Genomic DNA, 26,537 nt, shown 5'->3' with positions numbered 1-26,537 from the left:
TTGCCTTGCATACTCATGGTGATTGCGTAGTTTCATGCATTACTGTGATGGCAGGTATTTGAGGCAGACAACAAGAATAAGAATATGCAACTTGCTTTGTTCTGATGTGGTAAAATATGTTCATTTTTGTTTTTTTTTTTTTGTTTTTACAAATTTTCTATTAAAGGCATCAAAATAGGGTAGCTGATCAAGAGTGTGTGTGGGGGGATTTGGATAATTTTTTTTTCTGTGGTTGGTATGAGACATGCTAGTATTTGTATATATATAATTGTGTTTTGGGTGTATTGACAAAACCTTCTCTCGTTTACATAATAGTACATTTACTGCCCTTTTCCTCAGCAGGCTTGGATGGCAAAGGCTTATGCTCTGGTTCAGCAGCAGCGGCAGCAGGAGATGATACAGGAACAGCAGCAACAGGAACAGGGGCAGCAGGTGCGGCAGTGGCAGGTACAACGGGTGCAGCAGGTGTCTCTGGGTGAATAGGGTTGACTTGACTAGCAGCAACAGGGACGGGAACAGCAGGCTCAGGCTTTTGAACAGAGGAACCAGCAACAGTGCTCTTGATTTGCTCTTGCACAGCAGGAATCTCATTCTTGACAGCATCCACCCTATCATCGACACTCTTTTGAATAACAGGTGCTTGTTCCTTGGCCTCTTCAATAGTGGCACCAACAGCAGCCTTTGCAGATTCAACCTTATCATCCACACTCTTTTGAATAACGGGAGCTTGTTGCTTGGCTTCTTGAATGGTTTCAACAACAGGAGCCTTAATAGCTTCTACCTTAGCATCCACACTCTTTTGAATGACAGGAGCTTGTTCCTTGGCTTCCTCAACAGTAGCATTGACAGCAGCCTTGGCAGACTCGACCTTGTTATCGATATCCTTTTGAATGACAGGTGCTTGTTCCTTTGCTTCTTGAATAGTCTCAACAATAGGAGCCTTGACAGCCTCTACCTTATCATCAATACTCTTTTGAATAACAGGTGCTTGTTCCTTGGCTTCCTCGACAGTAGCGTCAACAGTAGCTTTGGCGGCAGTTGCATTTTCGACCATAGCATCCTTGGCTTGTTGAACAAGGGGTTTAGTCTCAGTTTCAGTAGTTTCAATATCGCGCTTGACGTCATTTTCGGCTTGGTCAGGGCTAGACTTTGTAGCAGAAGTAGGCAAAAGAGATGCGGCACCAGCAGTAGCAGCAGAGACAGTGGCAACAGCAGCAACCTTGGCAGATTCAGCCAAATTGAGAACATCGGTCTTGATGTCAGACACAGTGGAAGCTTGCTCCTTGTCATCGACAACAGCAGATCGGACAGTTTCGGTCAATTGTTGAGCTTGAGCACCGAGATCTTGAACTGCAGTGGTGGCAGTAGTAGCGGTCTCCTTCTTGGAAACGGTAGGATTGGCCTTCTCCAAATAAGCATATACATCAACAGCACCATAGCCAACGACAGACTTGACAGCATAATCAACGGCAGACTGCAAATCAACTGGGGGTTCTTGCTTGGTCTCGGTAGTAGCGACAACAGCAGGTGCGACTTCAGGGACAGATTCCTTGATCTCCTCAAGAACATCTTCCTTTGCCTCAACAGCCTCTTCCTTGATCTCATCAACAGCAGCGGGTGCAACTTCAGGCACGGTCTCCTTGATTTCTTCGAGAACATCTTCCTTGGCTTCAACGACTTCCTCCTCGGTATCAACAACATCTCGCTTGGTTTGCTCAGTTGCAACAGGGGCAACCTCTGGGACAACTTCCTTGATCTCCTCAAGAACATCTTCCTTTGCCTCAACAGCCTCTTCCTTGGTCTCATCAACAGCAGCAGGTGCAACTTCAGGTACGGATTCCTTGATTTCTTCGATCAACTCTTCCTTTGCCTCTACAGCAGGTTGCTCTGGCTCAGGGGTGGGCTTGATTTCACGAGATTTTTCCTTTACTTCCTCCACGACCTCATTCTTTACCTCGGCAACCTCTTCCTTTACTTTTTCAACGCCCTGCTCGACCTTTTCAACGAGGGTGGGCTTGTTGGCCTTTTCTAAATAGCTGTAGACATCAACGGCGGGTGAACCAACAACAGAATCGACAGCATAGCTGACAGCGGCAGCTAAATCAACGGAAGCAGCCTTTGATTCAGCGACGGGAGGGACAGGAGCGACTTCGGGAACGGCTTGCTTGATTTCCTCAACGACATCATGCTTGGCTTCCACAGCTTCCTCCTTGGTTTCATCCACGGCAGCAGCCTCTACTTCAGGTACGGTTTCTTTGATTTCATCTACCAGATCAGCCTTGGCTTCAACAGCCTCTTCATCAGCAGCGGCAGGGACGGCGGCGACTTCGGGAACGGATTTAGCGACGATCTCCTTGCTGGCTTCTTCTGTGGAGTTGGTCTTGTCAAGGTAGGCATGTACATCCACGGCAGGAGAACCGACAACATTCTCAACAGCAGTGTTGATGGCATCTTGGAGGTCAATAGCGGCAGGAGCAGGAGCATTGGCTACCTCGGATTGTTGCTCATTGGGAGCGGCAGATTTGTTTGGCTTTAAATCCTCGACCACCTCTTCAATGACAGGCTTCTTGGCACCTTCGAGATAGGCGTAGACATCGATAGCCTTGCTACCGACAGCAGAGTCGATAGCAGCTTGGACATGAGAACTGAACGCGTCTTGGGACATGATAAAATTATTAAATAGATTCGAGAAAAAGAAAGAGAAAGAAGGATTTTAAATTTAGAAAAAAGAAAGAAATTTTTTTATGGTTATGGTTTGAACCTTATAAATACTCAATAATGATAGCATCTTGAGGATGTGACGTAAATCACGACCATCTGTTATTGTTTATTTACGGTTTTCTGATCACAAGCTTGGTCTTTAAGCGTAAAAAAAATCTCGGAATTCACACACACGCTCTGCTTGGACTGCCATCGAGCATGAATCGACCTATTTTATCATTTTGATACAAAATTGTATGATGGGTCATTGTTTGGTATGATAGTTTGGCGTCTCATTAATTAGCATGCGGAGTTGATGGCGTTTAATGCATGTGAAAGTGTATCATTCACCTATTGTCATGCCAAATGACAGATTCTACACTGGTAAGCAGATTGCAACAGAGATTTCAGCGCATTCACCACCTACTAATGCACGGTGCACTCAGGATGTGAGATGGAATCAGTCATGTCACAGGCTCCATTTGTTGCGTACCAACGAGTAATCCCGTCGATCTCATAGCTTGCTGCAATGCGACATACATACCTTGCTCTTTGACCCAATAAAGGAGAGCACACCTGAGCTGCTGTGGATGCTATTTATACGATATGATGCATGGGAGCGTGCAATTAAGCTGGGATAATAGATGCAAGACATTTTAATTTGTGGTGAAATTGCGTTTATCATCATCATCATCATCAAGTGATATCAATAAGTGTAAACACTGCACCAACGCAAAGTCTGCTCGTAGAACGTTGTACTAGTGTCGGCTCATGTCCATTGCAAGGATTCCCGATAGTTGCTTCACTGTCATCTGCTGCATTGTGCTCTTTGCTTTGGCTGATGACACTTGCCATATATATACTACTGCATCAAAAGGCTGTATTCAATAAGCAATCTCAGAACTTTCTTCATCTGTCGCAATCTGTGCAGACGCTGAAATCGAACAATGGCGTTTATTTGGGTTTGCCATTGAATCATTAGAATCTATACTTTGCTCTTTTGATGCTGATAACAAACTCCTTGGAATCCGTCGTATCATGGTAACCAATGGGTCCTAGATCACAATCAGCGCAAGACAGGTATTTGGTGGTGCCAACAGTAGTTGAAAATCCAACATTTTCGAAATCCATCATGTTGCCTACGTGCCAAAAATGAGTATCATCATCTTCTAATAGACTGTTCGCAGGTAAGCTGGACTCGGGTAAGGCAAGCTACATGAAGTGCTGTATGAGAAAGGACACCTTTGACTAAGTTGATGTCGATTTTACCTTGCTCCCATCTCTTTCAACAAGAGTAGCCGCGTTTTTTCTCAAAATGACACACTTGCAATTCTCTTTGGGACAAAGCACGTCAGCAGCGTTCTTTCCAGACTCATTGACGAGCCTTTCAAGTGGATTTTCCATGCTTTTGTAAGTTTCTGTCATGGTGCCAAGTTCCAGGTTTCTGCTTTGTTTGAGAGAAAGAAAGGATGTGGAAACTGAGTTTAGTTTAGCACGGCTACCCTTAAGTGTTCCTAGACATTTCATACAGACGGACAATGGATCAGATAATGATTAGACATATAATCAAATAACATGTTCAACAGCATCTACATGTACCTTATGTAGCCTTATATCGTCTTGCTCATCAAATGTACGAGGCAAGGCATTCCTACCCCCCTGAAATGCTGGATTATTCAATTCCGTTGCTGCATCTTCGATACAATCTAATGAGGCTCAGCAAGCTGCATGATTCTGCCTAGGACTCGCACATTGTGTCATATTTACTAGCGTCAACGAATTGGCATGAACCGAGACTATGGTCAACGCAATTCCTATTGTCTTTCTGCTTGTGTGGAGACTCGAGACCTGGAATTTGGGGGAAGAACATAACGCGTCTATTTCAACACTTGATAGCATTGATTTATAGGAGGGTTTTACCATAGCGAAGCAAAGGTACAAACCTATGACAACTAAGCATCCAATCCAGTATTTGATAGCATGATCTATACGAGGGCTTGATTGTAGCGAAGCAAATATGCAAAACCATGGTATTTAAGTAGCAAATTCGGGTTTTCCTTTCCATTGTTAATAAGCTTACTAGAAACATAACGCATCAAAATTTGCATGAATTAGCTTTACCAAAATCAATATGCCTCCTGTTCGAGTTAAAAATTGCTCAAGCTACAGAACTGCCCTTCCAGTAAATTGCAGCTACCAAAGATGTGATTTATGTCGTATAAATAAACTCTATAAAGCCATACATAACCAAATTTGACAGCTTTCAAGCCTTCATATCTTGACACGTAGACCTTTATGAGCCACCGGAATAATGCCAAGCAATTGGACTTGAGTAGTAGTAACTTTCTGATACCTTTGCTCAACTTTTCGGGCCAAAAAAAAACATGGCCAAAAATCAACCAAAAAGCATGAGTGGTACCTCATGGTTTTCATCGAAAATCAAACGATCGCATTTTTTACCTTGAAAACGAAAACTTTTATTATGGTATGTATCAAATCAAAATGTTTCTCTCGATCCAAAGCAACCTCTGAAACCACTATGATGAGGCTTTCATATGCAAAATATGGCTATTTTCGCTAAAACCCTCATTTCAATTTTTATTAAATTGCTCAATAGTTTCAGCCAAAACATTTATTACAGTTGGAACCATTGGAAGCGCCTTGAAAAGTACTTCAAGAATGTATTAGGAAGCGTAGGGTGATCATCACAGTTTATATAGTCGAATATCACAAAATAGATTAAAGGGGTCGACAAAAGACGAGATCTGTCCAATCTTGAACAAAAAGAAACAGCTGAATTTTAAATAATTTTGGCGGCGGTACTGCTGCTGGCTGATCTAAATGCATTTCTGTCTTTGTCCCTGACCATGATCCAAAGAAATGTCGTATATCGATTCATCAACAATTGCATTCCCCACCAGTCTCTATTGAGTCTGAGGTTCCCCTCTGTTTACGTGTCCCCCTTGTGCTTTGTCTGTTCCTCAGTTGAAGATCCCACTGACCACGTCCTTTTTGAATGCCCACCCAAGGCAGCGGTCTGGCAGGGTATTATCGCTGAGTTCCTCTGGCCCACGGTAACCATTGATGATATCCGCCATTCCCTCCTCACTTTTGACTTTTACAATATTCGATATAGTCAGCGGCCTCGTGCTTCCTCCCATCATAGAGTCGTCATTGCGATGTCTAACATTTGGAAGGCCCACTATCGTCTTATCTTCGATCAAACTTCCTTCGCTCCCGCCGCTGTGCTGAATAGTATCCGACTCGACATCCAAAAGATGATCGACGAAAATCTCATTTATGCCAGCCTATAATAGTCCCTCTTTTAAATCGTTCTCATACTTTATTTAAACGTATATAATATTATCACAGAAAATTGCGCCCGCCGCTTGATTATAGTCCTGCTACTATTGTCTACGCGGAGCAAGTAATAAAAAACCTTTAAAAATAAAAAAATAAAAATGCCTTTCTGTTGATGACAATGATGATTGCAATGCTGATTAAATGGGGATCATGGAATTGAAAGGACAAATGTTTAGCGCAAATACTTTTTTTGGGAGCTTTGCCTCATGAAGGTGTCTTTTGCAATGACAATATCTCAAAAAAGTTGCTGTAGATCTTACATAAGTCCTGTATTTACTTATGACCAGCTTTATGTCACCATCATTAAAAGCATCAGCAGCAGCGAATGGGTATGACAATCCAACTATCAGAAAATGGGGATTGTGGTGTACAAGTTCTACTTTAAATTTGCATTTTCTTTTATATCGTTTCAATCATAGGCTTCGTTTGATATCAGTGTAAGCAGAAAGGATGCTGAGGGAGATACCTCCTCTCCTCCTCCTTCTGGCGGCTCTGATCTAACCTTTCTTTTACTAACTAATAAATAATTCTTTAAAATCTGCTTGATATACCAAAATGTTATAATATATGGTTTAAAATGTCTTTGGCGAGAGCCCACAAGGCGACGCTGACATCGAACAAAGCGAGATAGATCGGCTAGTGATTCAATATACGACATTTCAAAAGAAGTCTATTTATGATGTTAACATTACAAAAAGGTGGTCTGTCATCGCACGAATTTTAAAGTATCACCTTACATAAAATATGAAGGGCATCTTCTGTGTATAAACGATGAAGCTATCTCGATTCGATTCAAAAAAAAAAAAAGAGAGAGATACAAGCTTGAATGTATCATGCTTGAGTACCATTTATGTGAGATATTACACCTTTCTACCAAGAATGGTAACCCAAACGAAATGCTGTAGAGATACACAGCTTTCTCTTCGTCACTGACCCTTTTGTAATAGCGACAATTTATTTGTATACCTTTGTATCAGGGATGTGTACTACTTTGGATCAATTCATCTTGAGTGTATATGAAATTCAATGTGCCAATGTATATCATGTACAGACGGACAGGGAACATGTTATGGCTAAACATGCCCCCTTTTCTTCCGACAGCAAGATGCAAAGGCACATGTATATTTGATCCAAGGCGGATCAGCAATTCTATTCGTTCAAGGAACAAAGATGAACCAAGCAATCAGTTAGATATGTGAGCATTTTCCGTCTTCTTTAACGCTGCTACGACTGCCGCCCCAATGCTCTCTCTGTCATCCCCATGGCATACCAGTGCTAGCTTCAAATGTATCTTCAACGTGCTACATAGGTCAAGATTCATTGACCGGGGATGGGAATTGAGGAATTAAGAAAGGATTGTGCCACCATGATGAGGTTTCAAAGCCAAGTGTTCTATTATATATATTTATATATGTGTCTGACATTACTAAATGCCCTTTACCTCCTCTCTTTTCTTCTTTTTTACTTTTTCTTTCTTTTAGAAATCATTGGCATTCAGCAATGGTTTTCTTTTCAGCTTTGAAAAACCTGTTTTCTCGAAGAGATAAAAGAACGTCAAATGCATCTTCTTTGAGGAGCAAAAAGAAAAGTCTATCGTTCAGTAACGGCAATCAGCAACACAACAGCGACAAATCTGCTAGCGATAGTTCCGCCAATTCAACGACAAACAGCTCTAGCATCAATGGACACAGCTTTCAATTTAAAGACGGCAGACGATATCATGGCATTTCAGAGGTATCCTATGTGCTTCCTAACGACGATGATGGTAACACGCTCTATTTCATGGATGACATGACTACATCTAAATAGCTTATTTAGAGGCTGATCGAGTGCATCAACAACATTGGATTCTTCGCTATGCATTGCAAAGGTAGGCATTGAGACAAATCATTGAATCAAAACAGCATTAACGTCAATGGCAATCGCAATAGCAATTATCGAGCACCAGTAACAGATATGTTAGAGAAAGGTATCACTGTCCTTGACTCAGGCTGTGGTCCCGCTACTTGGGCATTTGAGATGGGAGAAGCTTGGCCCAACTCAACCTTTCACGGCATTGATGCATCATGCGTATTCCCTGAAAACATCAAGCCTGCAAATGTCGAGTTTGTCCTGGGAAACATTGCCAAAGAAATCCCATACCCTGACAATACATTTGACTATATTCATCAGCGATTACTGCTTCTAGGCCTGACCGACGACGATTGGGACAATGTAGGGCACGATATGACTACACGCACGCATGACAATACTTAATGATTTACCATGCATAGGCATTGAAACAGCTTTATCGTGTCTTGAAACCAGGAGGCTACATCGAGGTAGCAGAGGTAGGGCTGTTGTTCTGTTCATGAGAGACGGCTGTTGATACTAAACTCTAATTGCCATAGCCCGATTTACAAGATTTGGAGAACATGGGTCCAACCTTGAGAAAGTTACAGTATACCAGTACGTTCAAATGTCAAGAGCACAAGCCGACAGTTGCTGATGTTTTCTACTCGAATAGTGTCAGATATGCTCAACAGCCGAAATATGCCAAACAAGGCCGCATGTGAGATAGAGGATCGTTTGATCAAGGCTGGATTTGTAAACACAAATCTGAAAATTACCCCATTAAAATTGAACCATACTGACAAGACTGGTAAATTACTTTGGTAAGTGGACTATATAAGTTCATGTGATGTGCATTCAACCTCATGCAACCAATTTATTTAGGGAAGATTACAAACACGGGTACTTGAACCTGAGACCTGTGATGGCTCAGATCGTTCCTGAATGGCAAGATCCTGAGGTGTACGAACGTTTTGTTACCGCTTGTGGTATAGAAGCAGAGCAGACCAAGGCCAATGTCAATTGGTACGCTTGTTATGCACAAAAACCCGCTCTCTAAATATATACACACGCTACACCCGCTTTTGTGTCAAGTAACCCATATATCCTTCTGAATAAAAAACCCGTCAAATTTCTACATGTTTATAGAAATTTTTTGATTTACCATCATGCTCTACGATGCGTACGCATTGGCAACAAAGATAACCGGCGTGTGTGCCTCGGCAATGTTGAAAAATGGCAATTGGTTTCAAGATGCGTTAAAATGGCAGCTGAAGGAAATTCCCAAGACTAGCCATTGTTGCGTATTGATCTATTGTTAGAGTGGATCCATTGTTTGCATGAATGTTATGCTATTATCTTGGTTAGTTTAGATATAGATGCATTGATATGTACATCCACAGAACAGCAATGGTTCGTTCTCATGTAGCAAAATTCGTGTAACGGAATGTTCATGTTGCACTTGGAAAAATAAGCATAATTCATAAATTTGAAGAGACATTTACGCCAAATGATGACAATCTCTCATGCTCAGAGCCACTACGCCCACTGAGGATTCTCGCTTAGTAAACGTCTATTTTGTATTATTTGTTGAATTTTCCTTGTTGCGGCAAACCAAAATGTATAAATATAACATTTACCAATGCTTTGGGTCTTCAGTATGTGTAGAATAAGACCGTAATCCCAAAGTTCCCGCTACCTGCACAGATATTTTGTCAAGAATATGATGTAATATCAACAACTAGCGATCCAGAGGTAAGCTGCAAAAGGCACGGTGAAGGATAGCCTTACTGGACCACGCCATATCAGCCCATTGCTCCACGACACTGAATGATATAAAAAGTACATGGCCAGCGATGTATGGCTGTTGGTGTTGAGTGTGTGAGATTGCTGTATCTGGTAATTGAGAAAATCGTATCATGATGATTACAGCTGTAATTTGCCGAGGAAATGTTGTCAATATATATATATATATATATATATATGTACGGCATAACCCTCCATCTCACTGCATTCATGCCAACAACGTTAGATTGACTGAACAGATGGCTAGTTCCATGACATTGGTAGGCTTCTCGTATGCATATCAGATTATCTCCAAGCACATTTCTGCTCTATCTTTTTTTAATTTTGATTCGAACGAGTGAAAATTTCAACTTGAGAACTAAGACATCGCCACCTTTTCAACATTTAACAGTAACCTGCATTCTGCAAAACGCACATTTGGCAGTTTCGATATGTGGAATAAAACATCCATTGAATGAGAATCCTACAGCTATAAACATGTGTTCCAGTCTTGGTAGTAAAAATTGCAAGATGCAACAAATGAATACGCTGATGAAGGAAGGAGTCTAGTTTTAGCACAACAAACAAAATACAACACGTCTGATGTGCGCGGTTTGTGAATGGAGCGTGTCGTTGCATTTTGGCTTGGATGTGCATCTCTGATCACAAAGTCAAAGACGACGCTCAAGATACAGAAGCATTGCATGCTATAAATATTTCCATCCTATCCATTAGCAAGTGTCTTACTTGACATCCAACACAAAATTACGACATTTGGAGCAGAAAGCAGGGAAAAAACAAAGATGGTAAATTTTCCTAAATACTCAAACGACCTACAATTGCAATCGCATTGCCTTTTTTTTTTCCTTTGGTTTTCGTTATATATCCCTCTCCTTCAAAAATGACAGTGAATTGGACATTACCGCTCAAGATACTGTATTCAGTGGCCATCTCATGTTTCTTTGTAGTGCCAGCTATGGTGGGCTATGCATTGCGCTTGGAAATCACCAGAAAGTCATTTTGGGTGCTAGGTGTGTACGGCATGGTTGTATTTTTATTCATCTTTTTGCAGCTATTATTCGCCACACTGAACCGGATCATGGTGCACAGATACAAAAACAAGCTGCCAAATGCAGTATCGCGATATCAGCATTTGAAACACCAATCTATCAATGAAAAGGTGATCCAGATTGATTATGTAGATCAACAAGATTTTCCCGAGAAGACAGTGTTGGAGCCATCTGTCACAGATGCCTCGACATCATCAGCAGCATCCTCATCTACATCCTCTACCTTGACCGACCCCAACAAGCCAGCAGCAAGCAACAGGCAGAGTGGAAGACCCGCTACGCTCATGGGGCTGGCTGTGGTGGGCTACCGTGAGGAACCCACCTTGTTTACAAAATGCTTAGAGTCTATCAAGGAGCTCAATTACCCTGACGCTTTCAAAATCATCGTTGTGATTGACGGCGATGCGCCAGAAGATAGAGAGATGGCTAACCTCTTTCAAAAGATCTTCCCGCAAGGCCCCATTTTGGTTCTACCAGAACTATTGTCTGACTCGTTTGAAAAGATTAGAAAAAATGCCAAAGAACAGCAGCAGCAGCAGCAGCAGGAAGGAGCAACAGCAGCAGAAAAGATAGCCTTGGATCCCGATTATGACCAGCTCTTAAGAGACACATTTACGCTGCCTACCGATACAACGCCCGTCTGTTATATGCAGCCTCATCGCGGCAAGCGTCATGCCATGTACACGGCTTTCCGTGTGCTGATGGCTGCTGGATGTGATGCTGTCATGTCCACAGATTCTGATACCAAGTTTGACCCCAATGCCATGATTGAAATGGAGCGCGCTCTTTACTGGTTTCCCAACATTGGAGCCGCTGCTGGAGATGTTCGTATATGGAATGCCTTTGACAGTGTGCTATCCTTTATGTCTTCGCTGCGCTACTGGATGGCGTTCAACATTGAGCGAGCAGCACAGAGCTTCAATCGATGTGTGACATGTGTATCAGGTCCCATGGGTATTTATCGGTCGCATGTATTAAAGGAGATTCTGGATGACTGGATCACACAGAGCTTTCTGGGCATGGAGTGTACTTATGGTGACGATCGACATTTGACCAACCGTGCCTTGTTGCATGGATACAAGGTGGTGTACACCCATTTAGCCTTTTGCGAAACCGAGACACCCATTGCCTTCTTGCGTTGGTTCAAGCAGCAAACAAGATGGTCCAAGAGTTTCTATCGCGAGTTGCTCTGGAATGCGCGTAGCCTGCATAAGCATAGTCCATGGATGGCAGCTGAGCTCTTTTACCAAGGCATATATCCATTCGTGCTGCTGTTCTCCATCTTTCAAATCTTGTTTAGCAAAACACCCTTTGTGCTTTGTGTCTGGCTAATCTCATTGCTCGCCATTGCCTGCATCAAGACCATCTATTCCATGCTTGTTACCTGCAGTATTCGCTTCCTGGCTTTCCCATTATATTCCTTGTATTACATGTTTGGCTTGGTGCCTGCCAAGCTGTGGGCGATCATTTCTCTGTGGGATGTAGGGTGGGGTACCTCTGCCAGATCGGCTGCTGAACTGAAGCGAGAAAATGTATTCTGCAGCAAGCTCAAGGAAGCACTGCCCATTCTTGCCTGGCTGGTTATCTTGTTGGGCGGTATTGCCTTCAATATCACCGTCTTTGCGTTGAATCCAGATCGTATCAATGGTCTGGAATTTTTCGGCTTTGGCAGTGGTCTATCGTCAGACCCAACCTCTAATGTATTTTATCGCAATCCAGATAACACCATCATTCCATGAAAAGAAAAATAAATTTTGATTGATCTTGAGGTCTATAGTTGCAAGAGGACATGATCTGATTTATTCAGTAATGGTATACAGTGACAATCTTTTCACGATAATACTTCAACACTAAACCAAGCTGTCTTCTGGAGATGCCCTCACGGTAAATGATCTCTTCAATGTGATGCTGGCCGTTCATGTAAGGCTTTAATCTTTCAAACAACTCTGCCACCTCCTTTGGTGCTCTCTCGTATGTTAGTCTCTTTAGTCTGTTCCATTCAGCGTCACTGTTGGCGTTTGTATTATTGGGGCTGGACGAGATGGCGTTGGATGTTTCCTGCTGCTGCTGCTGTTGAGATCCGTCGCCCAGCTGAGAGCCGCTTTCATATTGTGATTGAGGTGTTTCGTTGCCGTGCTTCTTGTTGGGTGGGACCAAGAGGACCAAATACATGTGCAACTGCACTACCAAATCCTTACGAATCAAGTAAGTAATGGCTTCCAAATATTGATTCTTCAGTTCCTTGACATGGTACACCAAATGGTATTGTTGTGCATGCGATAGTTTGGACAATAGCACCGGTAAGCTAAGGTTGGGTATGTGCAATTTGAAATCAGCTTCCAAGCTGGTGATGCTGTACAGAGCGTCAATATGAGCCAAATGTTACTTTTTCAGCGACTCAACTTACTCGTCAAGTTTAGCAGTCGGTGACACCACATAGATGTTCCTCGTACTGATGGTGTGTATCAGTTTAGCCTTTCTCCAATAGATCAAGTGCGCCGCTAAACGATAAATCTGTGCCAGTGAGCAATCAAGCAGCAGATGTAGCTCTTGCAAACTCTGTGTGGGTGTCAATATCTGTACGAGTTGTACCAAGGTTGGACTTGCATCCAAGGGCATATTCTTCAATACTTCCTCTGGATCCTCTAGTAAAAGCAGTGTGTGATATGGACATAGTACTGGATAATTATCGTACTCATAGCCTGCTACGCTGTAGATGTCCATCAAGGATGATCCGGTATAATTGTCTTTAGCTCTCTGTGTGGGTGACATGAGACTCTCTCTGTCTGCTGTCATGGATGATTCGCTGTTCCTGCCAATCACTGGAATTTGCAGAGATAAGTCAATAAAGTCGTTAATAATGACATGTGCTGCTGTGTTTGCTGAAATAGCTGTGTAGATCTGTCGAATGTCTCTTGCCAATGATGATTCCCTCAGTATTTCTCGCATCACCTGGTCGTAGGGAATGCCTAAATGCAATGTTTAGTACCCACAATGTACCGCCTTGGAGAGAGAGTGTGTGTGTACCTTTATTGAAGGCTTCTTCTTTCAACCCAAGCACTTTCTCAATCTCTTCTTGCACATATCCACATCGTAGCTGCTCGTACCGTAATGCGGATGAATATCTCAATATCACATTCTTGTAAATGGTCTCTACTTGAGCATTCAGCTCTAAATCAGGTGGTGACATGACGAATACAACATGAAATAGTGTCATATGGATAGATGTTGAGCTAGGAAATGTATCTGATGCTGATTCATCGTCGTTTTCATCATCGTCGTCATCATCAGCAGAATCCTCATTGGTATCATCATTTGGCAAAGCCTTTTTATTGCTGCTGATATTGTATGAAGCTGTAGATGCCAACGGTTGTTGCGAGGGCGTAGAAGGTGTAGATTGTGTGATAGGAGAAATCATTTGAGAGGCAGGACTCGGTGATAGCGGCGATGTCATGTAGTCTGTTTCATGGTCCTCTGTGTCTATCGACTGCTGCTGTTGCTGTTGCTGTTGCTGTTGCTGTTGTTGGTGTGGCGAGCTCAAACTTACAGGATGCCCAACAAATGTCAAATCATCCATACTTAACTGAAACTTTCTATCGCATAAGGGTGATTTAGGTGCAAGCGCATCAGCCAGGAAAGAAACATCGATATTGAAGATGGTATCGCGACCAGCAAATATGTCTCTTTTCGTAATATCATTGTTGCTCCCTACATGATTGCTGTTATTGCTGTTGTTTTCGCTGTTATTGATGTTGCATTTGGAAGCAGTCGACGAACGTCTGCTCTCTTCCTTGTCGTTTTGAGATTTTCTTGTGGCCATGGAAGACCCCACAGTGAAATCCTGGGCGTAGCTGTTGTCATGTCGATTCAATGAGGGCCTTTGAGGATCTGGTGGATAACTAAAGAGAAAATGATGGCCTCTGGTAGAATTAACAACGAGTAAGATGGCCAATAATGAGCTCATATCTCGTTTGGATGTTGTAGAAAGTCAAAAAAGATCAAGCTGGCATTGATCCTTGGTGGTTTTGGGTCTCCACATGTGAGAGGCGCCCTCTCATCAAAGCCACCACCCACTTTTTAACGTGATGAACGTTAATGTAGACTTTGTTGCGTTTGTATCATCCATGGATTGTTGCAAGAAGATACAAACTTGATCAAATGTTGGCTCACTTGTCAATCTAGATGCCTTTGGCATAATACGTGCTTCATTTGGGATTCAAAAGTATCATTCTAGCATATAGGTAGATCCGTCGTAATTCATGCAAGTGCCCTCACCAATTTACCAAATCACAGATGACGTCTTGCCGTGGCTATAAAAGTAGCAAGGCATTCCATTCATTATATTCCATATCCGAGATCCAATTGAGAGCTCATCAATGTCGTTATCTTGCTGATAACTACATTGAATCTTGTCGCAATGCATCAAAGGTGGATTTCATGTGATATTTCGACCTCATTCTCTACACATCTGTCCTCTCTCTTGTAGTGAGATATGTATGTTAAGACAGAGAGACATATTTTGCTCAAGCTACAACCAATAGAGATATCATGTGCTTGCTATTACACGAATGTTGCGTACTTAAAGCCTGTGTACCATTTGGTGAGGCGCCATTGTTCATTGATTGAACAATAAGCTCCATACACAAGCTCGCAATGGATCTATGATTCGATTAAGCTCTTTTTCTGAATAATAAGGGCCAGTGCTAAATGCTGGCTCCTGCTCACAAAAGTCATTTCCATGGATACAGGAGGAAATCCTGATTCTGTATAGCGGTTGTTAATTGCACCAGCGGTTGTTGATTGGGGATGTCATTTTCTCAAATATTCAAGCTTCCTGTCTCTTATCCGCTTTTTTCCACCTTTTTTTTTTTTTTTTTTTTTTTTTTTTTCTTCTTTTGCTTTATACCTGTAAAAACAAACAAGTACGCACTCTTTTTAATCTTCCATTGATATCCGGTATGTAAACGATGCTTGAGCAAAGGATGTCTGTCCAATGTACAAAAACTTTAGAGACTTCATCCGCCTTTTTTTTTTTTTTTTTCACACAATGGACACTGGGGCTCATTTTTTGTTGGATAGACGTATTTATTGTAAATAAAAATGATGCTATATAAGCTTGTTGTTCTTGGTGATGGTGGTGTTGGAAAGGTAAGCCTTGTTCGGTTGTCCATAGTCTAATCTCACTGACTGATACTCATGTGTTTGCTTTATACAGACTGCGCTGACAATTCAGGTAAAGCAAAACATTTAGAATGTAGGTAATTTTTGTTTTAATTGACATGTCTATTGTTTGTCACTTAAGCTTTGTTTGAATCATTTTGTTGGTAAGATTTTGTTGCTATGCTATGCAGATTTGTTTTCGACTTGATGGTTAATAGTGCTGTGCTTATGTAGAGGTAAATTTCGAACTGATTGGATCAATTAAAGGAACGCCCATCATGATGAGAGTATTCACCCCTACTCTTATTTTCTCACTCACAAACTACAGACATATGATCCCACTATTGAAGACTCATACCGCAAACAGGTGGTCATTGATGATCAGCCCTGCATTTTGGAGGTATTGGATACAGCAGGACAAGGTATGGATCTTTGTTGCGGATTGTGGTTTGCTTGATATACCAACAATGTCCATTAGAGGAATATACTGCATTACGAGATCAATGGATCAGGTAAAGACTCGAGACAAGCACACTTTGTTGTCATGTTACTCATCCGTTGCTGTACCTGAATTTCATGATCAGAGATGGCGAAGGGTTCTTGTTAGTCTATTCCATCACATCTCGCTCAACCTACGACCGCATTGAAAGATTCCGTGATCAAATCTTCCGAGTAAAAGATGTCGACAATGTGCCATTGATGTTGGTAGGCAACAAGTGCGATAAAGTGACAGAGAGAGAAGTTACACGAGAAGAGGGATACGCAACAGCAAAGAGATTAGCTTGTGATTTCATCGAGACATCAGCAAAAACATGTGTCAATGTCGAAAGATCCTTTTACCAAGTCGTCAAAGCCATCCGAGCCCAACGAGAGGGTTTGCGTGCCGGCCCAAAAGGAAAACCTAAGAAGGAAAAGAAGAGCAAATGCTTGATTTTGTAAATTCCACTCTCTTGTATTCACCTGTTTTGCATATACACCACACAATAAATCGAAAATCACCAAATACACACATGTACTGATTAGCATTGTTCTCTTCTTCTCTTTTTCACTTTCAGTGACGTATTTGGGATTTCAAAAAAAATAGATTTTCCGAGAATCCATTATATAAATTCCAATTTGGTTTATTTCGATTTCTCTTCTTTTTTTTTTTTTTTATAAACATATATTCGCCAGTTCTTCTTTCAAGTAAAATGGGTAAAGCACAAAGTAAACTTAGCCCAGAGCAGCTCACCGATCTTCAAAAGTGTACCTATTGTAAGTGTTGATCACATTTCTACAGCTAGTCGAATTAATCTCTTCCTCTAGTCGAAAAAAAGGAACTGCAACAATGGTAGATATTGGCTAGCGATAGATAATTTGGCATTTAGAATGACAACATTGTTACTAGGTACAAGGGATTTTTGAAGGATTGCCCCTCTGGTCAATTGGATAAAACCGAATTTCAAAAAATATACAAACAATTCTTTCCATTTGGTGATCCCTCTCGATTTGCAGATTATGTCTTCAACGTGTTTGATGGCGATAAAAATGGGATGATTGATTTCAAGGAATTCATTGTGGCATTATCAGTAACAAGTAGAGGTCGAGTTGACGAGAAACTATACTGTAAGCTGCCCACTGTCTCTCCCTATTTATTAATTTATATAAATAACCTTTTTTATTAGGGGCTTTTCAAGTATGTTGATTTGGATGTGGAAAGATGGCATGTACTAAACGCTTCTTTAGCTGTACGATATCGATAATGACGGATACATTACTCGCGAGGAAATGTTGCATATAGTGGATGCCATCTACAAGATGGTAGGAAGTATGGTCAAATTACCACCAGATGAAGATACACCCGAGAAACGTGTCAACAAGATTTTTGATTTAATGGACAATGTAAGCTGTGTATATGGGAGGGTCTTTGGCAAGATCAACGGTACTGATGGTTGGTTTCATTGATTAGGACAAGGATGGTAGACTGTCAATGGACGAGTTCAAAGAAGGATCAAAAAAGGATCCAACAATTTTGCAAGCTCTAAATCTATATGATGGCATGGTTTAGTTGAAATAAACATGGTTTTTTTTGAATATATACCGTACCAAATATAATGATGCTCTATGAGTTATCACTTTTACAGCCCACTTTTACCTTTTTAAAGCAACAACTAACTTGCTAAACGGAAAAACTGAGATGTTGTGTTAAAGCAGCACCAAAAAAATACGTCATGAGATTATTCAGTTACAAACAGGCATTTCTCTGCAGTGAAGGTGCAACGTACAGCAACCATTCATTCGCAAATCTGACGAAAAATGTTACACATGACAGTGATTATTGCAAACAGGTCTCAGCCCAATGGTTGTTGTACGATTGTCATTTGATGCCATTAAAGGGCGGCAGAAGTAACATTTCAAGCCATGTAAACAACCATAAATCATTCAGGACGCAAAATGTCATATATACTACGTATTATTCGACGTTAAAAAAGCTCTTTGAATTTGATGTTTATTACCCAAAATATCTAGTTTTTACGGCTTGCATCCAAGACAAGCGTGTCCAGACCTCTGCTTTGGATTCAGATCAAAAACTCATCTTGACGTTCAGTAGTCATGACATAATCTCCATCCAGAAGAATATGTTTTACCTTGGTTCCTATCGACATATCTTTTCTCTTTCAATTCAAAATGAAAAACAAGGGATTGTTTGCCAATAAGACTTCTATCAAGTCATAGTTTTCTAGACAGTGAATTCCATCATGATCACACACATTGTCAGTAGTCTTTGCAAGCCGGATCAGTGTTAAGCATATAGCTTGCATATCTGTTTTATGGAGAAATATCCTGAGACTAGAGCATCACAGTATATTTGATGGAGATGCACACAGCACAGAGGCTTACAAATCTTGGGGAGAGGTATGGTAAATAGCTGAAAAATAGACTGGCAAGATCTTATCAAGGGCGAAGGCTTGACCAGTAGAACCAACTGCATACTTTTGTTCAGTCATATTGCAAGCCAAGCAAAGCAAGAGTGATGTATCATACTTTGGATCTGCGTTCAGGGATACTCCAAGGATTGTTGCATCTGCTTGGGCAGAAACGTATTGAGCTAATTTGACTGATTACATCGCATTAAACTTACTGATCATGCTGGCATTGTAGATTCTGCCATACAAATTGATTGACAATCACTTTGATATCTTTCAAATTGTATGCATTTTCTGCAAACGACAGGGTAATGTCTATCACTACAATAACGATACTTTACCTTAAATACTACGTTTAAGAGCTTTTCATTTTTCTTCTTTGGGCTCACTACTACCAGAATCTACACTCATCATATGGCCATTGCCAAAAACAGCTGAAATTATAGCAAGAAAAGTAAACCTTACGCCTTATGAACGAACAAGAGGATAGCTCTCTTTATGAATTGTCCAAATACTGATCTCAGAAGAAGACAATACTTTCCCATGTTCAATTGATTAGCATGCCTGTATTATTTTCCACTTCTTCGAAATAACAAATCTTAATGCTGCTTGAAATGCTGGACCTATCTACAAATATAATCGTCAAACCGGAAATGACACATACATCGAAAATCTCTTTTTACTATCTAGCTGTCATAGATAAAGGCAATTTAATACTGTCAGTCTATATAATTCATACAGCCTTACAAACTTAACACTATACAATTTCTTCATTTCTATCTGGCTACAGGCCCTTCAATAACTGGGTAATAATTAATTTCAACCTCCGATTTGGAGTTTTAATAATTTTGAGACCCAGCTCCTGCCAAGATGACGGTGTATGATAAAAAGGGTGTATAAAAGTTAGGGTGTAATCCGGATAATAGATAGACCGTGGGGGTATAGGGTGCAGGTAGGGATAGGGTGTATAGGTGTAGGTAGATAGAGGATGCATAGGGTGTAGGTAGATCTAGGGAGTATAGAGGAAGGGTGCATTATTTAATCCTCAACTGGAGAAAGCAGTAAAAGTTTTTTGGCACGTGGGATCAGGCACATCTTTTTGTTCATTACCTTACTCCATTTCTTTAATAGTTTGAGCAATATGGATAACTCAAGTTATGAAATTGAATATGATTTTGTCAATAAGTTTCCTGACGAAACCGTCAAAGAGGTTCTTCCCGCTGTATTTGACCGCACCACCAATACATTCAAAATCAAGAGAGTGAATATTGGATGGGCTTTGAAGAAAAGCTACACCATAGCTTACAACGAGAAGAAGCCGGTCGAAAAACTCGCTGATGGTGAAAGTATTTACGATAGAAGGATTCAAAAGTTGTGCGCTGGTGCTTTACGACGTTTAAGCTTGCAATGCAAGAGACCTGAAGAAGGGGTCAAAGATCAACGGCCACCCACCAAGGAAAAAGACAGTTATGGCTACTCCAAAAGGTTTGAATGCCCATATTGTAAGGCGCCATTGGAGAAGGTTCCTTGTGGTGTTCCTGTAACTTTTACCTTCCGTGTAAATGACTCTCACAGAGAAGACAGAGGCAGTACCGCAACAATGCGTCAAGAAATAACAGAAACGAAGAAGCACACACACACCATTTACAATTCGCTCCATCTCGATAGATACGAAAAGAGGGAGCTTAACAAGATGGTAAAAACAAGACCAAACATCACTGCTGCTGCTGCCATTTCTGGCATTGATCCCTATACTGGTGAAATTACGAAAAGTGTCAGAAAAATTAACAATGTGATGGCTAATCATGGACGTACTAAGTATGAGATCGGAAGATCAAAGATCCAACAGGATCTGTATACTACAAAAGAAGATGCTGTAGCTGCGTTCCAAGATCTTGATGAGAAGTATCCACACTTCATGGATTCAGCCCAAATTCTCCCTAGCAAGTTTTTTGTGAGCTTTTGCTCACCAGAAATGCTTCAACGCAATCTGCCTTTTGCCAACCAACCCATTGTAACAGATGTTACATTCAAGGCCGTCCCAAAGGGGTATTATCTTTGCTCAAGTGTCATATACATCGAGCAACTCCAAAAGCATGTCGTCTTTTATCAAGCGATAATCAAAAGCAACAGCGCTCAAGTTTTCAAGCAGTATTTTGCTGCCTTGTTTAGAAAGTTCGACATCAAGCTAGAGCAGTTTTTGGGAGCCATCATGGATTTCTCAGCTGCACAACGCGAAGGGCTCATAATAGCCCTTAGGGAGGTTTTTGGTGTCAAGCAGCACAACGCATTGCCCTTTTTGAAAGGTTGCTATATGCATTGGATGCAGTCAGTCAGACGGCTGTCTAACAATCATCATGTTGTCAAGCCAGATGATATTGATCTGTTTTTGAAGCTAGTTCATCGCTTCCTTACAGCCAGCAATTCAATTGAATTCTACCGTACCGGCCAAGAGATTCTCTCTAAATTTCCCAATAGCAAAAAGTGGCTGCAATGGTGGTTACAGCCTAGCGTATCAAGCATGATCATCAGATGCAAATCATTGATGAAAAAGAAATTGAGACAGCACAAGAGCCGCACGTCCAACGCGATTGAGGCATTCCACAGTGCGCTCTACAAGCTGATGCCTGAGAAGAGACAACCTGTTGCCACCAGTCTTCGACTGTTATTGCAGGTAGCCGAATATCATGGCATGATGATGTTGGACTTGTATGAGAACAACATTCGTCCTCATTAGGAGAACAATCAGAAGAAAACAACGGCAAAGAAGTACGCGACTCTTTACGAAATCAATGACGGCCGTGCGCCAGACAACAACGCTGCTCTCTTTGGATCCAAGAAGAGAAAGCAACAAGTAGTAATCATTGGTGATAAGGAGAATGGCAAGCGTAAAAACGCCCCAAGAAACTAGAAACTCGCGGTGCTGATTTGAACGCTGCGATCAACGAACACTTGGATGAGGTTATCGAAATAGAGCAGAATTGTCCAAAGATTGACGACATTGCAGATGGCAATATCAGCGATGAGAGATTCTTCCTTGAACTACTCTCAGATAGTGATGGTGAAAACGATGAAGTAGACGACAGATATCATAGAACCGAGAATCTAGAAAACGACATTAAGGATATGTTTAAAGGTACGAATACTTTAGGTGGTTTTTACTTGCTCATGTTGTAACATATCAAAAATAATTAGGTGCTGGTGTTTCTGTCGAAGATGTTGTTGTCCACTCTGATGAGAGCTTCGAATCGTCTGTTATTGATCTTGTATCTTCCTCTTCGTCCTCTTCTTTTTCTTCTTCCTCCTCTTCCTGTTCTTCCTCTTCGCCAATAATGAAGACCAAGTCTGAGCCTACTACATCTAAGATGAGAGCACCAACTGATTCTGATTTCACGTTGTCTTCGTCTTCCTCAAACTTACCCTGTCCTGCAAGTAATGACAAGCACATTGATCCTATTATATAAAGCATTCAAAAGTCCACATCTGCTACTATAATAAATCTTTCCTCTCCCCCAATGCTCCCTGAGATTTTGGCATCAGTAGCAATTGAACCTATTGCAAGCAGTTCAACCACAACAGCAGATCAACCTTCGCTTGAGAACGACTCATCTACCGCTGCTGGCTTCCTGTTGCCACAAAAAAGAACATCTCTCTTGCAGAAATATCACTGACTCGTGAAAGATTATCAAAATAACCATCCAGACAGCCACCCATCTCTGCCCGTTCCCACCTACATAGTGTCAAACGAAAGTAACTCCTGCTTCATCGATGCGTTTTTTGAGCTTCTGTTCAATGCTGTCCTTCCATTTGTGGATATGTCTTTTGCTGATGAAAACAACGCCTATGATTGTCTTCTCATGAATGCTTTTGAATCATATTCTCAGCAATCACCTTCTGGTATCCGTGCTGCTACTTCTACTGTGAGACACTTTGTTTGGAATATGACAGAATACAAGCTTGTCTCTGATGTTCGTCAGCTGGTTAAGTCATTCCCAAAAGGTCGTCAGGGTAATACTCTTGATTTGGCGAGCATGGTATTGGAGCGTTTGTCGAGTGTCTTTGTCAGCAAGGTTTGCACATTTCCATCGTTTCAATGTGAAAGAAAAGTGTCTTGCTCTATGGAAAAAGCGCATGCGTATGCGAAAGATGACTTTTTCTCATTTATCTACATGCTCCCGACCAACATCATTAATGAAATGAGAGATTGTCATGGGTTTTTCAATGAAGCGGCACTAGATGCGAAATTCAATGACTTGTTCAGAGAGAAGGTGCTCGAGGAACACCAAAAAGGAAGATGCAACGCTCCAAGATGTGATGGAGTCTCTACATCCTTCAGATCATTACCTCAAGACAATCAGTTTCCTAAGCTCATGTTCGTACAAGATGGTGCAAATTTTGTCCTTGGCAGAACAGCCGGAAACAATGTCTATATGCCAACATACATCCACGTTTCGCAGACCGTAAAATATAAACTGCACGGTAGAATCTACTCGACTAGTTTTGATGGTGTACACTTTTATACGAGGTGTTATAAAACAATTGGTGGGATTGTATATCTCGTGGATATTGACAATTGGCAGCAACAACAAATGAAGGTACTCACCTCGGATTTGGACGTAGCAGAGCGTCTTCTAAAAGATATTTCCAAAACGGTATATGCATGCTACAAAAGAGTATAAATATTTGCTTAAAAAAAATTGAACTTGCCAGATCAGAAAATAAATTTGCATGAATAAAACTTAAAATCTGACACCCATTACTCCTCTACATTCTACAGTATATACCACCCTACTCCCTATATATACTCCCTAGGTCTACATACACCCTATGTATCCTCTATCTACCTACACCTATACACCCTATCCCTACCTGCGCCCTGTACCCCCCACGGTCTATCTATTATCCGGATTACACCCTAACTTTTATACACTCTTTTTATCCTACACCCAAAATGACGATAGTGCAGATAAAATTTGTGTAGATAGCATGGTTGTTGAGAAAAGGGAGATTTTAGTAGTTAATTTTGAATAGATGCTGCTAGTAGAACTTTTTAAATTACTATATGAATGTGAGATGTATGTGTAGTGAAAGTTGTAGAGGGTACATTTTTTGACTAGGACATGTTTGATGTGAGGATATGGAAAGTGATGCCAATGAGTAATGACGGAAAATGTTCCAAATGACCGATTTTCAAAGGGTCATATCTCTGAATTTTATTAAGTAAACGAGAGCTTCAAACTTAATAACTTGCATTTCTTTTTCAATTTTCTATACGATGGTATAGTTATTATAGATAAATAAGATAAAAAATGAATATCCCCTGCTTGTAGCTCATAAAATATATGATTTTGAGCAAATATATGAAGGGAACGTATATCTGGTATTTGAAACCCTTATATTATAATGGATATAATGTAGAGCTACCGAATGGTCTTTGTTTTGTGCGAATCCAGCGAGTATTTGTCGAGATATGGTCAAAAATGGATATCATGCAAAATCATTGATTTTTCTTCAGAATCTACGTGTGATAGCAAGCAAAAAATCTGGTGACGATTTTTTGGTCAGGACAAAATTGTTAATATTTTATGATAGAGCTATACCAGAGCTTTAAGCAATAGCTCTTTCAATAGGAAATGTTTTGGTCTACAATGTTTAGTAATGCTTAACAAAATGTTTCGATAACAGATACTGATTAATAGTTAGAAAACAGTCAGAAAATCGCAAAAACAATTGTACCAAATATCAAGTGAAAAATGTACACCAGAAACTTGATATGAATACCATTGTATTCTCCTTTGAATTCTCTACAAGTTTTATATAAGTTTGAAGGGGTGTTTACTATCAAGAAACGCGTAATCTTAAGGTCGATAGATTTCGGAATCCTATGAATCACCATTCAGAACAATAGGAATTGAATCTCCGTTGACCTTCTGCACGTGTACACGATACAAGTATGAATTTGACCGAGCATTTTAAAAATTGGAGCGTACGAAAAGGGCCATATTAACTTGCTGGTTTCAAGTTATCAATAGATACCTAATGTTGTGCCAGAAGGGCTACAACTGTCTATAAAGATTAAGGTATTCTTGATGGGTAGATATGTCTGTGTTGTGCAACAACATGGACAAGCTATGATAATTGAAGTGCATCTCAGCTATCTAAATACTGAGGTTTACCAGATGTGATAAGCGTTGTACAAGATAAATTGCTACTTTGGCATTCAGAACTTAGTATAAATAGAATAACTCTTGTCTTCATCAATAAATCTTTAGTTTTTGTGTCTGATCTTATCCAAATAAGTCTTTTCTTGTTTTTATAATATCGAACATTTTTTATAAGCTACAAATAATAATCCTTTTATTCTTTGTGCTTAACACATAGTATTGATCTATACGAGGGCTTGATTGTTGCGAAGCGAATATGCAAAATCGTAGTATCTAAGTAGTAAATTCGATTTCTCTCCCTCTTTGTTAATAATGGATTGTTTAAAATTTACATATATATAGCAGAGTTTATTATTGTTAATGATTTGGAATGTCTACGGCGACAGCCCGCAGGGTGACACCGTCGTCAAGTGTAGTGATATTGCATCTAATTCAACATTTGTTAATATTAGTCCTAATCGATTTTACCGTAGCCAAGCAAAGGTGTACAACCATAGTGTTCAAGCAGCAAATTCGGGTTCTCATTTGCATTGTTAATAATAAGCTTACCAGCAACATAGGGCATCAAAATTCGCATAAATTAGTCTTACAAAATCAATATGTCTCTTGTTGAAATTACAAGCTGCACAGGTTGCAGAGGTAAGCCTGCTAATGGCAATGGAAATGAGAAAGCGAATATGCTATTTAAACACTAAAACTTTACATTTTGGCTTCGCTACGGTAAAACCACCTTTAAAATCGCTGTTATCAAGTATTGGGCTAGATGCTTGAATACTATTTTGGTATTGCACCTTCGCCTCCCTATGATAAAATCCTTATATAAATTAATGCTAACAAAAGTTGGATTAAATGCTTGATTGTCATGGCCATTGACCTTTGTTTGACTATGGTATAACCCCCTCAAGGCCAATGATACCAACAAGTGTTGCCTTGAAACAGCATATCACGCAATCCATAGCCAAATAGCAAACAAGAAATCACTTGATCAGATACGCCATGTTCTGGGAAGAAGAACCTTTAATCTCTGATTAACTACGATGGCGCTTTTGTGTTCATATTTTCCAGTATCCGATATATGAAACCTCCGTGGTGCTATACCATACCATGGCCTAGAGCTTACCTTGATAGTAGTTGGATGCACGTTTATACAGTACAACTCCAAAAGAATTCAATCTGAATTTGCTAGTCAGCAACTAGCAATACTTATATTACCGGAATAATCTAAAGAACCTTCTGCCAATACATTTTAACTAAATTATTTTCCGTTATTGGGAATAGTCAAGTCGATCAAATCAATTTCAAACTTTTCAATTCATTACATTCTTACCCATGAAAATGTGATATATTTAAGAAAAACCACAATTTGACAATATTAAGATTTTCTCACCATATATAAGGGTTCAATGTTAGTTAAATGTCAGACGTGAGACCATCAGCGTCTTTATATAAAGAAGTGTGGCCCAGACGTGAGCTTTCGGCGTCAGTATAAAAGAAGCAAGCACCCCCCCCCCTTTTTTTTCATTGTCAGGTGTCAGGTACACACAGACTTTGTGTGTAAC

At 40.6% G+C, this 26,537-nt stretch overlaps 10 protein-coding genes across 10 annotated transcripts; 7 read left to right on the top strand and 3 right to left on the bottom strand.

Annotated features, from left to right (window-relative positions):
- Positions 1-304: 304 nt before the first annotated feature.
- ATC70_008473 (Aldo_ket_red domain-containing protein) lies at positions 305-2,665 on the bottom strand (the record flags this gene model as incomplete). Its single annotated transcript, XM_064827721.1, has 1 exon — positions 305-2,665. The coding sequence occupies one exon, from the start codon at positions 2,663-2,665 to the stop codon at positions 305-307; it is 2,361 nt and encodes a 786-aa protein (XP_064687005.1).
- Positions 2,666-3,678: 1,013 nt separating this feature from the next.
- ATC70_008472 (uncharacterized protein) lies at positions 3,679-4,104 on the bottom strand (the record flags this gene model as incomplete). Its single annotated transcript, XM_064827720.1, has 2 exons — positions 3,679-3,912; positions 3,970-4,104. 2 exons carry the CDS (start codon positions 4,102-4,104, stop codon positions 3,679-3,681), a joined length of 369 nt encoding a protein of 122 aa, XP_064687004.1.
- Positions 4,105-5,567: 1,463 nt separating this feature from the next.
- On the top strand, positions 5,568-6,014 carry ATC70_008471 (uncharacterized protein; the record flags this gene model as incomplete). Its single annotated transcript, XM_064827719.1, has 1 exon — positions 5,568-6,014. One exon carries the CDS (start codon positions 5,568-5,570, stop codon positions 6,012-6,014), a length of 447 nt encoding a protein of 148 aa, XP_064687003.1.
- A 1,549-nt stretch (positions 6,015-7,563) lies between these two features.
- Positions 7,564-8,953, top strand: ATC70_008470 (uncharacterized protein; the record flags this gene model as incomplete). Its single annotated transcript, XM_064827718.1, has 7 exons — positions 7,564-7,828; positions 7,882-7,933; positions 7,995-8,277; positions 8,337-8,393; positions 8,454-8,511; positions 8,570-8,717; positions 8,779-8,953. 7 exons carry the CDS (start codon positions 7,564-7,566, stop codon positions 8,951-8,953), a joined length of 1,038 nt encoding a protein of 345 aa, XP_064687002.1.
- A 1,626-nt stretch (positions 8,954-10,579) lies between these two features.
- On the top strand, positions 10,580-12,487 carry ATC70_008469 (uncharacterized protein; the record flags this gene model as incomplete). Its single annotated transcript, XM_064827717.1, has 1 exon — positions 10,580-12,487. One exon carries the CDS (start codon positions 10,580-10,582, stop codon positions 12,485-12,487), a length of 1,908 nt encoding a protein of 635 aa, XP_064687001.1.
- Positions 12,488-12,551: 64 nt separating this feature from the next.
- On the bottom strand, positions 12,552-14,712 carry ATC70_008468 (uncharacterized protein; the record flags this gene model as incomplete). Its single annotated transcript, XM_064827716.1, has 3 exons — positions 12,552-13,101; positions 13,156-13,717; positions 13,776-14,712. 3 exons carry the CDS (start codon positions 14,710-14,712, stop codon positions 12,552-12,554), a joined length of 2,049 nt encoding a protein of 682 aa, XP_064687000.1.
- A 1,136-nt stretch (positions 14,713-15,848) lies between these two features.
- Positions 15,849-16,847, top strand: ATC70_008467 (uncharacterized protein; the record flags this gene model as incomplete). The annotated part of the gene is made up of 7 exons (XM_064827715.1): positions 15,849-15,896; positions 15,964-15,981; positions 16,051-16,072; positions 16,143-16,195; positions 16,276-16,330; positions 16,387-16,420; positions 16,493-16,847. 7 exons carry the CDS (start codon positions 15,849-15,851, stop codon positions 16,845-16,847), a joined length of 585 nt encoding a protein of 194 aa, XP_064686999.1.
- A 251-nt stretch (positions 16,848-17,098) lies between these two features.
- Positions 17,099-17,955, top strand: ATC70_008466 (uncharacterized protein; the record flags this gene model as incomplete). The annotated part of the gene is made up of 6 exons (XM_064827714.1): positions 17,099-17,162; positions 17,214-17,238; positions 17,296-17,513; positions 17,573-17,583; positions 17,634-17,789; positions 17,857-17,955. The coding sequence occupies 6 exons, from the start codon at positions 17,099-17,101 to the stop codon at positions 17,953-17,955; spliced, it is 573 nt and encodes a 190-aa protein (XP_064686998.1).
- A 2,000-nt stretch (positions 17,956-19,955) lies between these two features.
- On the top strand, positions 19,956-22,278 carry ATC70_008465 (uncharacterized protein; the record flags this gene model as incomplete). The annotated part of the gene is made up of 4 exons (XM_064827713.1): positions 19,956-21,488; positions 21,552-21,681; positions 21,726-21,950; positions 22,010-22,278. 4 exons carry the CDS (start codon positions 19,956-19,958, stop codon positions 22,276-22,278), a joined length of 2,157 nt encoding a protein of 718 aa, XP_064686997.1.
- Positions 22,279-22,629: 351 nt separating this feature from the next.
- Positions 22,630-23,493, top strand: ATC70_008464 (uncharacterized protein; the record flags this gene model as incomplete). The annotated part of the gene is made up of 1 exon (XM_064827712.1): positions 22,630-23,493. The coding sequence occupies one exon, from the start codon at positions 22,630-22,632 to the stop codon at positions 23,491-23,493; it is 864 nt and encodes a 287-aa protein (XP_064686996.1).
- Between the last annotated feature and the right edge of the window lie 3,044 nt (positions 23,494-26,537).

This window comes from Mucor velutinosus (genome assembly GCF_035048745.1).
Source record: "Mucor velutinosus strain NIH1002 chromosome Unknown tig00001561, whole genome shotgun sequence".
NCBI classification, from domain to species: domain Eukaryota; kingdom Fungi; phylum Mucoromycota; class Mucoromycetes; order Mucorales; family Mucoraceae; genus Mucor; species Mucor velutinosus.
This window is presented reverse-complemented; position numbering and strand designations above follow the sequence as displayed.